General features: G+C 54.0%; 2 protein-coding genes across 5 annotated transcripts; one reads left to right on the forward strand and one right to left on the reverse strand.

Moving 5' to 3' along the window:
* The first annotated feature begins 2,299 nt into the window (after nucleotides 1-2,299).
* RPS19BP1 (ribosomal protein S19 binding protein 1) lies at nucleotides 2,300-5,703 on the forward strand. 4 transcript variants are annotated; one of them, XR_008709657.1, is made up of 6 exons: nucleotides 2,300-2,499; nucleotides 2,653-2,762; nucleotides 2,870-2,958; nucleotides 4,322-4,427; nucleotides 4,771-4,868; nucleotides 5,248-5,286. XR_008709657.1 is itself a non-coding variant. In XM_055566836.1 (5 exons), exons 1-5 carry the CDS (start codon nucleotides 2,448-2,450, stop codon nucleotides 4,523-4,525), a joined length of 399 nt encoding a protein of 132 aa, XP_055422811.1. In that variant the 5' UTR covers nucleotides 2,300-2,447; the 3' UTR covers nucleotides 4,526-4,725. The 4 variants fall into 4 exon arrangements, 3 of the variants coding, with proteins under 3 accessions (XP_055422811.1, XP_055422812.1, XP_055422810.1); XM_055566836.1 differs by lacking the exons at nucleotides 4,771-4,868; nucleotides 5,248-5,286 and adding an exon at nucleotides 4,484-4,725; XM_055566837.1 differs by lacking the exons at nucleotides 4,771-4,868; nucleotides 5,248-5,286 and adding an exon at nucleotides 4,504-4,725.
* A 2,657-nt stretch (nucleotides 5,704-8,360) lies between these two features.
* Nucleotides 8,361-10,441, reverse strand: ATF4 (activating transcription factor 4). Its single transcript, XM_055566834.1, has 3 exons — nucleotides 10,271-10,441; nucleotides 9,371-9,685; nucleotides 8,361-9,272 (listed from the first exon to the last, which is right to left on the reverse strand). Exons 2-3 carry the CDS (start codon nucleotides 9,588-9,590, stop codon nucleotides 8,440-8,442), a joined length of 1,053 nt encoding a protein of 350 aa, XP_055422809.1. The 5' UTR covers nucleotides 9,591-9,685; nucleotides 10,271-10,441; the 3' UTR covers nucleotides 8,361-8,439.
* Nucleotides 10,442-10,936: the final 495 nt, after the last annotated feature.

The raw sequence follows: 10,936 nt of genomic DNA on the forward strand, positions 1-10,936 counted from the left end.
GCGCGATGGGAGAAAGTGGTCCTGCGGCGCCACCTAGTGGCCGGAGTGGCCGCTTGTCCCCCCTGGAGGCCGGCGGAGATGCTACAGGAATCCACTGGTTGTTTGGGACATCGGGATACAAAAACTCCCTCCACGACGACGACCATGTGCTGACCATCCCACGTCGGGAGGAGAAATGGGGTACAGTCAGGCTTTGTCCTTTGCCCTCCTGAAAGGCAGACTCACTCATCCCACGCTGAGTGGACCTGGACATCTCTGCCTTCCTCTCTCTGATTCACACGTTTACGGAACACTTACATTATGCCAGACTCTGTTCCAGGCACTTGATGTAACAGTGAATAAAGGAAGATGCCTTTCTTTATAGAGTTTACACTGAGGAATGGGTGGGGAAACATTCAATAAACACTGCATGAATGTATCAGTTAAGTTCAGTCGCTCAGGTGGTGTCTGACTCTTTGCGACCCCATGGATCACAGCATGTCAGGCTTCCCTGTTCATCACCAACTCCCGAAACTTACTCAAACTTATGTCCAACGAGTCAGTGATGCCATCCAATCAGCTCATCCTCTGTCGTTCCCTTCTCCTCCCACCTTCAATCTTTCCCAGCATCAGGGTCTTTTCCAATGAGTCAGTTCTTCGCATCAGGTGGCCAAACTGATGCTGAGTTTCAGCTTCAGTATCAGTCCTTCCAATGAATATATAATAACAGAAATAAGAAAATCTGGCCATTTCAGAAGCAGGAAAAAAGAGCCTGTCTGACAACATCACTGGAATGCTGGGACCACCCCACCACCACCACCACCAAGCCCTCAGGGCAAATCTGTGGCCCTGATGCCAATGAAACCTCCCAGCCCTCTGCTCCTCCAGGGCCACACCTGTCCCAAGGGACATGCCCCCACTACAGGGTCCTCCTGCCCCGGACACTCCCCTCCCACACTGTCAGCTCTTCTCCAGAGGCCTCCTGACCCACACCGCATCTTGGGCGGTTGGCACAGGCCAGCAATGCATAAATGCTCCAGCCCGATGGTCTTTATTCCCAGCTCTGACACCACCTGTGTGACCCTCTGGGCCATTTGTAAAATGAGGGAAACAGTGGTTTCTACTTCAGAGTGAGGGGGATGGTATAAGTGAGCCAACAAATGTAAAACACTGAAAACAGCACCTTGAGGTAGTGTTTGTTATTAATGTTTAGGTGTTTCTCTCCCTTCTGGACAAGCTGGTGGAGGTTAGTAAGGTTCATTCACATAGGAGCAACTGAGTCCCCTCCATGTCCTACACTCTACAGTGTCTACTACACAAAAGGCCCTCAGAACATGTTTGTCCTGTGAATTCATTCTCCACTCATTTATTGAGTGCCTTCTGCATACCAGGTACTGGGCTAGGAGCGCAGGAGCAGTGAACAAGACAGGGATCCTCCCCGCAGCAAGAAGAGCGCTAATTTCTAAGCCAGGATTTCTCAAACTATCAATATTTTATCTAAGAAACTCTTTGCAACCCCATTGGCTGCAGCCTGCCAGGGTCCTCTGTCCATGGAATCTTCCAAGACAAGAATACTGGAGTGGAACGCTATTTCCTCCTCCAAGGGATTTTCCTGACTCTGCGATCGAACCCGTGGCTCCTGTGTCTCCTGCACTGGCAGGCAGATTCTTTACCACTGAGAGGTAAAGAGGTGGCCCCAGATCCTCTTCCTTCTTAAAAAACTTCAGAATCCCAAAGAGCTTCTGCATACATAACTATCTAATGAGAGTCACCATGTTAGAAATTAAAAGATACATTTTAAAATATTAATTAAAAAATATTAATTTAAAATAACAGTATCAAACTCACATATTAACGTAACTGACGTATTTTAATGAAAATGGTTGTATTTTCCAAAACCAAACAAAATAGTTCAAAAAAAACTATTAAAAACTTTTTAGAAAAAAACTATTAAAACCCACTGTTTTACGTTTTTGCAAATATCTTTAATATCTGGCTTAATGCAAGACAGCTGGATTCTCAAGCCGAACTAAACGTTGCTCTGGTTGAAGTATATGAAAAAATATTTCCAAAAACATATTCTCCTTTTTCGTAAAAATTGAGAATACTAAGTCCTCTTCCCGGCCTTGCCCACTACGTAGCGGCCTGACCTCAGAGGCTGTATCTACAAGGCTGAGCTACTGGTGGGCGGCTTCCGGGAGAAGGTGCCGCCTGTCTCGCAAAGGGTTGATTGGGTTGCGATTGGACGACAAATGCTTCCTTCGGCGCTCTGGCCCCGCCTCCAGACCCCGCCCCCTTTCCGCCGATTAGTAAACCTCACGCATGCGTTCTAAGGAAGGTGGGCACTTCCGTCCGCTCACTGTGGAACTTTTGCTTCTGGCTCAGGTTTCCGCCGAAACCACCACGGGGGCCAAGGCGGAAGTAGTTGAGACGTGTAGGCAGAACTGTGGGCAGAACTAAGGGCCGCTATGTCGGCTGCGTTGCTGCGGCGGGGCTTGGAGCTACTGGGGGCTCCTGAGGGTGAGGAGGCTCTGCCTGAGGACGTTCGGCCGGGCGGGAAGGTGGCAGGGGCTGGGGGCAGGAACCCCGAGGGCGCCCAAAGATCCAAACCAGTCTTAGCCTCGGTGGGATGGGAACCCTGAGCGCCCTCCGACCCGAGTCCGTTCTTTACAGCCCCAGGCGCCGCTCCAGGACACACCAAACCGAGCCAAGCTCCGATGAAGCGGACCCGGAAGGCGAAGGCGACCCAGGCCCAGAAACTGCGGAACTCCGCCAAGGGAAAGGTGCCCAAGTCGGCGCTGGGTGAGCTTGGGAAGGGGCTGAACGCGCTGCTTCCGGGGTCGGTGCCGGAGGAACTGGCGCTGGAGTCCGGGCTTCAAATGTTCTCCAGGCGTTACTAGACTACCTGCCATGCGACGGCCGCGGAGCGGGGTCCTGGGAACACGGAGATGAACGAATCACATCGTCCCGACCCTCAAGGTCTACAGTCCTAGTGGGGAGAGAACACTGAGGAGTTTCAAAATCAGCGTTTTGAAAATGATTTTGGGTTTGGGTTGGGTCAGGTTGGGTCTCTGTGATGAGGTTTGTGCTGTAAAACTAGGGTACTTTGAAAGGGACTTAGAAGAAAGACTTCTCTGAGGAAGCGACATTTAAGCACAGACCTGATGGAAGTATAAGAATGAGCTGGAGGAAGTATACTGTTGGCATATGTGGAATCAGAAGGTTATTATTAATCTTTGAAATGTTGAAAGAAAGAGGTCTGGTCGAGGTGACATATAGTAAACGAGGGTCAGAGACTGAGTGTTGAGTACTAGTGAACACTGCGCGTGCTGTTCTCAGCATCTGACAGATGTTTGCTCATTTGTTCCTCACAACCCCGTGAGGTCGGCGCTGTCATTACCCGCATTGCTCAGATGCAGAAACAGACCCCTGCCCAAATGGTACCGGTGGAAACCAGGCAGTGTGTCTCCAGAGCCCTGCTCCCACCTGTCCCTTCAAGTAGAAGGTGCTGTGGCCTGAGCACCGGTGACGTGCAGAGATAACAAGAGTCCTGCGGCTGGAAGCTGTGTTGATGGTGTCAGTGGTGGATTGGCTGTGAGGATGGAGGGAGCATCTTCAGGGATTTGGTGCCACTTAACGTGATGTACAGACCTGGGCAGGATGGCGGGGTGTTTGGATGTTTTGACCTGTGGCAGGACTTGAGCTCCTAGTGTGTCTTCAAATCCCCAGTGTTAGTTGCTTGGTTATGTCTGACTCTTTTGCAACCCCATGGGCTGTAGCCCGCCAGCCTCCTGTGTCCATGAGATTTTCCAGTCAAGAAAGTGGAGTGGGCTGCCATTTCCTCCTCTAGGGGATCTTCCCAAACCCAGGGATCGAACCCAGGTCTCCCACATTACAGGCAGATTCTTTACTGTCTTGAGCCACAGGAGAAGCCTCAATTCCCCAGGGCCTGGTGCAATATAAAGGTGTTCAAGTATCTGTTAAAAGAACTATGAATCTTGGGGAGGTAAGACAACAGGAGCAAGTGTGAAAGCAGGGAAGTGAGCCTGGGTTGAGCCACAGTGATGCCAGGGTGGAGCGGGCACACCCTCCATCCCCACCCCACCCCACCACCCTGCCATGGCACATGAGTGAGGGGACTCTCAGGGCCAACCTAAAGGACACCTCTGTGGCTGCCACCTTGGTCTGAGCTACACCATCTCTTGCCTGGATTATTACAAAAACTTGCTAATTGGTCTCCTTGTTCCCCCTCCCCCAGTCATCTGGTTCTCACCACAGCAGCTGAAGTGATGCCGTAAAATCCTAAGTCAGACCTGTCTCTACCCTGCCTCTCACCCTCCAGGGGCTCCCATCGGCCTGGTGAGAGCCTGAGTTCTTCCCATGCCTCCATGCCTCCGTGCCTGCTGAGGGCCCCCCGTGATCTGCCCCCTCCAGCTTCCAACCCTCAGGTTCGCCCCTCCCCGTCCTTCAAGCACATTAGACTTTTGGTCTGTTCTGTTTCCAGCTCTGTGCTCTTGCATCTAGAACAGTGCCTGACACACAGTGAATGCCCAGGACGCATTTGTTGAATAAATCACTTGAGCAGCTGGAACCACGGGGGACTCTGAGCCGGATCTATGTGGAGTGTGGTTTTGACATAAGAAGCCAGCCTGTTGCAGTGACATGGGGAATGGACCATGGGGCCTTCAGCAGGGCTGGGGAGCAGGGGTGGAGTGGGGAGATGTCAGAAGAGACCCCAGAAGGCTTCCAGGGAGTGAATCTGGAATGATACCACCCTCCCTGCCTCCACAGCTGAGTTCCGGAAGAGAGAGCGTCGAGGTTACCTTGGAGTAAACCTGAGGTTTATGACCGGTGCAAGAAGCACAGTGGACGAATCCGTCACCCGGCAGGTTCGTCAGGGGGATGGGCTGTGGGAAGTGGGGGTGAAAGCTGAGGCTGTCCCGGGGATCCGTGGGAGTCTCAGCCCTGAGCCTAGGGTGGGGGCTGGGCCCCCCTCCAGGCTCCCGAGAGCTGGACACACTGCTGTGCAGTGAGGGGCCTCCTCAGAGGGCTGACAGCATAACAGGGGAGGTGGGAGCCTGGCCTCACTCCCCTGCTACCCCTCTGGGCCTCGGTTGGTTCCTCTGTGAATGGAAACGATGTGCCCTCCCCCTCCCCAGACATGGTGAGGGCCGGGGGAGAGGGCGGCCCTTGGGCGGCTGCACCAGGCTGTGGAGCTCCAGGTGGTGGAATCACCACCCAGGGCTCCTGACCCCCACACGCCCCCAGATTGTGCGCCAGAACCGGGGCCGCAAGGCCTGTGACCGGCCTGTGACCAAGACGAAGAAGAAGAAGAAGGCCGAGGGCACCGTGTTCACCGAGGAAGACTTCCAGAAGTTCCAGCAGGAATATTTCGGCAGCTAGGCTCCCAGGAGGGCACAGCCTCCTCTGATCTCTCAGCCCGGGGTGGGGAACCCCTGGGGGAGCTGGCGAGCTGGAAGCCCACAGGAGGACCTTCGCTCAGACTTGAGCTGACATTTCCAGGCTCAGGAGGTGCCACCGGCTTGCCAGGAAGAAACCTTTCCGATTGTTTTGTTTGCTTTAACCCAGGAAGGGCCTCTGAGCTATTTGCTGTGGAGAGGCCGGTCACTGGGCCCTTGGGGACCACACCTCTGATAGGAGGAGGGCCACTGGGTGGGCTTCGGGTTCTAATAAATGTGGCCCAGGGGCTGTGTACTGCTCTAACAGGGTGTTTCCCGTTGTCTCCCCCGGTACCAAGGAGCCTCCACCACCACCCTCCCACCCCTCCAGCTGCTTCTTAGGCTTCAGGTGAGAAGTCCTTAGGCCCAGCCCCAGTGCAGGCGCCAGCGGAGAGCAGTTCATAGCCTCCATGCGCCTCCTCCCCCTGGCGGGCAGCCACGGCTGAGAAGGCAGCTCTTGAGGCAAAAATAGCACCCACAGCTGCTGGGGGCTCATTCCAGGGAAGCCGACACCAGGGTCTGAGGAAGGGATTACTGCTGCCTCAGGCCAGTGCCCAGGGCGCGTGCACATGCAGTCAGGGGACAGATATCAAAGGCTACTTTTTTTTCCTCTTAGCTCTGTCACAAGGTGGGAACTAGTGAGGTGAGGGGGAAGGTGGAGGCTGGGCCGCATCTGGCAGGTGCAGGCACTGCTGAGTAGAATGCCCGAGCGGGTGAGTGGTGCTGCCCAGTTTGGGCTTCAGTGTGGTATTGATGACAAGTCCTGGCAGCCCCAGGAGTTCCTTCTGAGGACAAGTTGGGGACCTTGTGGAGAAAGGGCCCTGGAGGCCTTCAGGCTGCTAGTCTGGCTCTTGTAGGGCCCCCCCCCCACCCATGCCTAAAAAGCTCCTTGGGACAGGCATTGTCTGGTGAGCACTTCCGAAGGGCCCCATGGCTAGGAAGTTGGCCCATCCCACCATGGCTTCTTTAGTGCAGGTGGTTTTACCCCTTACACACCCATCCTGGTATGGGGAGCACTTTCCCTGGTTATTAGCCAGCTTTCCATCCTCAGTGGGGATACAGAGGACCACAGACCTGCCTGAGTCCAAGTTGGAATCCTTCCTGTCTGCAGGTGGCCGCCATCTGAGTAGAAAGCTGGCTGGCCTTTCAGGAAGTCAAGGTGGGAGGAAAGGAGCTGAGACTCCACATCGGTATTGTGCCAATGTCCTCAGATGGGCTTGTCTAAGAAGGGAGAGGCTGGTGTGCCCTGAGCTCTCCACTGTCCTCCCCCCACAGAGAGAGGTGGTTGGGTGTGCTTCCTCTTTCAAGTAGCTTAGCAAGAAGCAGGCTCAGCTGCTCACTGCCTCTCACCAGGAGTTTGTTCTCTGAAGAACAGGCTGATCAGGCCCCCCTTCCTAACAAAGAATCTGATGGGAAAGAAAGGCTCAGGAGCCAAGAAAGAGGACACTGGGTTACCATATTGAGGCCAAAGCTAGAAAGACCAGTTCTCTTGAGTGGCTGTGAAGCACCTGGAAGCATGTCTCTGGTGGTTAGGAGCAGCTGGCACGTTTGCCTGGAGGAGACCCTAGGGTAACCCAACAGAGCCCCAGCCCAGGCTTCCTGTGGCTTCCACATGGGGTGGGCTGCTCCAGCCATCCACTGCCCTGAGCCTCCATGAGTGGAAGGGCCGGCTGAGGCCCTAGCCAGACAGCTGCATGGGCACGTGTGGGTGGGAGGCTTACCAGGTTTATGCTCGAGTTGGGTGGGCCATCTCCAGTGACTTCCTCTAACAGAGCTGGGGTGGGGCTGTCCTCTTGCGAGAGGTTTATTTGTTGGGGTTTCATCCCCACCTCCAAGGCTTTGCCTGAGTCTCAGGTGCCCTCCCCATTCTGTGTCCACAACTTTCCCCGTCCTCCAAGTCACCAAGGCCACATACACCCTTGGTGTGCTGGAGGAAAATTCGCACCTAGGTCACCAATCAGCCCAGCCCTGGGTTCAAACAGCTAGCCCTACCACTCTGAATACCCCCTGCTGTAGGACATGGGCACTGTGTTCAGAACAGTGCCTGGTGCCACATTCCCATCACCCTTGTGACCCACACTCAGCTACACTGTCCTTCATGATAGTACACTCATCTTCCCTCCACAGGCCCCAAAGGACGTAAGGGAAGAAACCTACCCAGGCTGGGATCATCTCAACAATCCCAAAAAAATGTCTGCCATATCCTGCTTTAGGACATTACCAGCCAGGGTTGCAAGGGCAGCGTAGCCCCAGTGCCCTTCCATGCTGACTCTTCCCCGCTTCGCGCCCCACCTCCAATGCATAGCAGGCCTTCCAGCTGGCCTAGGTGCCAGAGGGGAGCCTCAAAACCAGCCAGCCTTTTGACCCCACTCACCCATTTCAGCCATCACTTTAGAGCCCACTTTCTCTAAACAGACCATTTTGGGAAGCCTGTACAGAATTAAAATTAGTGCAGCCTCATGGGGTTTTATCTGGGTATTTAATGTTGGCACAAAAACAGGAGTGGCGTCCAGGCTCTTCCTACCACCCTGTAAGAAAGGCTAAATTCCCCAGCCTCACACTCAAGGGTGGTAGCATCAAGTCTAATAGTTCTTGGTTTTCAGCGAAAACCCATCTACCTACTGAAGGGATATAAACCACTCACTGTCTCAGGTCCAACCGCATCAGTCATCCTGGGGCTTCCCTGGTGGCCCAAAGGTTAAAACTCCTGCTCCTAATGCAGAGGGTCCAGGTTCCATCCCTACTCAGGTATAAGACCTAGCACAGCAGTTATTTAAAAATTGTCACCTACGGCCCAGCCGGTCAGGAAATTAAAAAATCTCACTGTGCATTTAAATACTGACAGCCAATCCCACAGCAATTGACACTTCGGGGGATTCATCAGGACTCTTACCAGAGGCAACACACCAGACTGTGCAGTAGTCCTTTCACTACAAAATAATTTATTAAAACACAGCTTCAGCCTCCTATATACAAGCGCACATACTCCTGACTACCCTAACTAGGGGACCCTTTTCTTCTCCCTTGCTTTGCGAACCTCTTCTATCAGATCTTTAAGATACTGGATCTCCTTGGCCAAGGAATCTGCCTTCTCTTTCAGAGCCTCATTCTTTTTTTCTAGCTCTTTACATTCGCCAGTGAGGGCCTCCTGTTCTGCCCTCTTCTTCTGGCGGTACCTAGTAGCTGCTGTCTTGTTCTGCTCCATTTTCTTCAGCTTCTTGTCTAGCTTCTCACCCTTGACTTTTGCTACCACCATCTTCTCTCCAGGAGGGTCGTAGGGTTTGGGGCGGGAAGAGCCACTGAGGGCACCTGGAGATAGCAGGCTCGTATTTGGAGAGCCCCTGGAGGTGGAGGGGCTCTCCTGGGGAGAGCCCAGAGAGGAGTCAGGGCTCATACAGATGCCACTATCATTATCTGAGGGGGCATCCTCCTCTTTTACGCGCTGAGGGAACACAGCAGTGTAAGTGGTGGAGTCTGGCTTGCTATCTCCTTCAGGGATAACCACTTCACTGCATAGCTCTAAACTAAAGGAATGATCTGGAGTGGAAGACAGGGCCCCTGGGGAAGGGGGAAGAGGTTGAAAGAAAGTGAAGGGGGCACCCTGGTCAATTGTTGGTAAACTTTCTGGAAGATGGCCAATTGGGTTTACTATCTGGGGGGGCTCCTTGTTAGTCTCCTGGACTAGGGGCTGAAAGAGATCACACGTGTCATCCAACGTGGCCAAGAGCTCATCTGGCATGGTTTCCAGGTCATCTTTACTGAACAGGATATCAAAATCAAACTCCTTCAAATCCATTTTCTCCACCATCCAATCTGTCCCGGAGAAAGCATCCTCTGGAAAAGATAAAAAGTTGGAAGAAACTTGAATCAAATGTAGGAGCCCCTATCACCAGATCCCACGAGCAGATTAAAAAAAAAAAAATCCCTCTTACCCTTGCTGTTGTCTGAGACCAACCAATCCACAGCCAGCCATTCGGAGGAGCCTGTCTTAGCCTTGTCGCAGGAGAACCCATGATGTTTGAAGTGCTTGGCCACCTCCAGGTTGTCATCTAGGAGACCTAGGCTCTCTTCAGCCCCCAAACCCAACTGGTCGAAGGGGGACACGAAGTCCCCCCCTAACACCTCGCTGCTCAGAAAGCTCATCTCGGCCATGTTGCGAGGTTTTGGTGCTTAATTCGAGGAATGTGCTTAATTCGAAGATGTCTTTGTCGGTTACAGCAAGGCTGCTGCTGAATGCCGTGAAAAGCCTGGATAGCAATTAGAAACCGAGTCCCATTAGAAATCAGCTGGTCTGAGAATTTCATCTTCTCATCCATTAAGCAGGATGGCCAAATCAGAACTCCACTCCGTGTTGAAAACAGGGACGGCCATGGTGACACCCCAAGGCCATGGTGTCACCTTTCTATTAGGCCGCACAAGATGGACGCCCGGCCCTGCCCTACCGGCCACAAGAGGAAGTCGCCCCACCCTCGCGTCCAAATCCCGCATCAGCCGCCCGGCCCCGCCCACGTCCCTCCGACTCAAGCCGCGGCCGCCGCCCTGCCCCGCCGCCATCTTTGCTGCCACGTTTCACGGGACGCCAGATGGGACTCCGGTGGGTTCCGGGGAGCCCGGGGCTGACCAGGGCTTCGCTCCGCGGCAAAATGCCGCGGTCTCCCGACACAAGGGCGCCGGCGTTTCGGGGACACCCAAGCAGGAGTCACGCGTCCTGGGCGCTCGTAAAACCGCTTCCCCCTCCGCGACGCCGCCAGGCCTTCGGCCGCACCCAAGCAGGCGAAAACCCCTCACCGACCCGGGGATCACGGCCAGAGCGGCTCCTCCCTGGTACTTACGCCATGGCTTAAGCCGCTGGGGGGGTTGCCGCTGCAGAGCCTGGTGCTGCTGCCGCCGCTGCAAAGGCCGATGCTGCCGCAGGCACTGCTGCCTCTAATGCGCCATGGTGGCCGCGGACCCTGGGGGAGCGGGAGTAGAGACTGCGCACTTGCCCGGAGGAACTACATCTATGGACGGGAGGAAGGAAAAATGGCAGCAACAGGCCGAGCGCGGATCCTTTATAGACTCTGCCTCTGTGATGACGCATCACAGCCCACATCCTTCCGCCGCCGTCACGTGACTCGCACCTCCCGCCCACGTATTGTCATCTCTCCGACGCCCCGATCGTTTACAAATCTCCGACTTTTATGTCTAGGGCATATCAGTGAAGAGGGAGTTTGTTAAGTTTTTTATTTACGGCTTCAGGAAAAAGGTGCACTTTTTTTTACAAGGCTTTTAAAATCAAAGAGTCACTCCAGGCCGCCGCCAGAGAGCGCGGAGGGATCCGTACACTCACTTCCGGCGTTGGCTCGAGGGGCGGAGAAAGAAGTCTTTTACCCCAAGAAAGGTTTTTATTGTGAAGTAGACGGTCTCCTGGTTCTCGCGCGAGATAATGGAGGAGAGAGCGCGTCGAGATGATTGGTCAGGCACGGTGAGTCATATATATCTTCAATTTCTATTGGCTC

Source organism: Bubalus kerabau, chromosome 1 (assembly GCF_029407905.1).
Source record: "Bubalus kerabau isolate K-KA32 ecotype Philippines breed swamp buffalo chromosome 1, PCC_UOA_SB_1v2, whole genome shotgun sequence".
Taxonomy (NCBI): Eukaryota; Metazoa; Chordata; class Mammalia; order Artiodactyla; family Bovidae; genus Bubalus; species Bubalus kerabau.

Bases quoted from the DNA above. Each gene is read 5' to 3' on its own strand.
- RPS19BP1 (XM_055566835.1), top strand. From the start codon at position 2,448: ATGTCGGCTGCGTTGCTGCGGCGGGGCTTGGAGCTACTGGGGGCTCCT. The intron at 2,782-4,770 runs GTGAGCTTGGGA...CTGCCTCCACAG, and splicing joins GGTGCCCAAGTCGGCGCTGG to CTGAGTTCCGGAAGAGAGAG. The intron at 4,869-5,247 runs GTTCGTCAGGGG...ACACGCCCCCAG, and splicing joins ACGAATCCGTCACCCGGCAG to ATTGTGCGCCAGAACCGGGG.
- ATF4 (XM_055566834.1), bottom strand. From the start codon at position 9,590: ATGGCCGAGATGAGCTTTCTGAGCAGCGAGGTGTTAGGGGGGGACTTC. The intron at 9,273-9,370 runs GTAAGAGGGATT...TATCTTTTCCAG, and splicing joins GGTCTCAGACAACAGCAAGG to AGGATGCTTTCTCCGGGACA.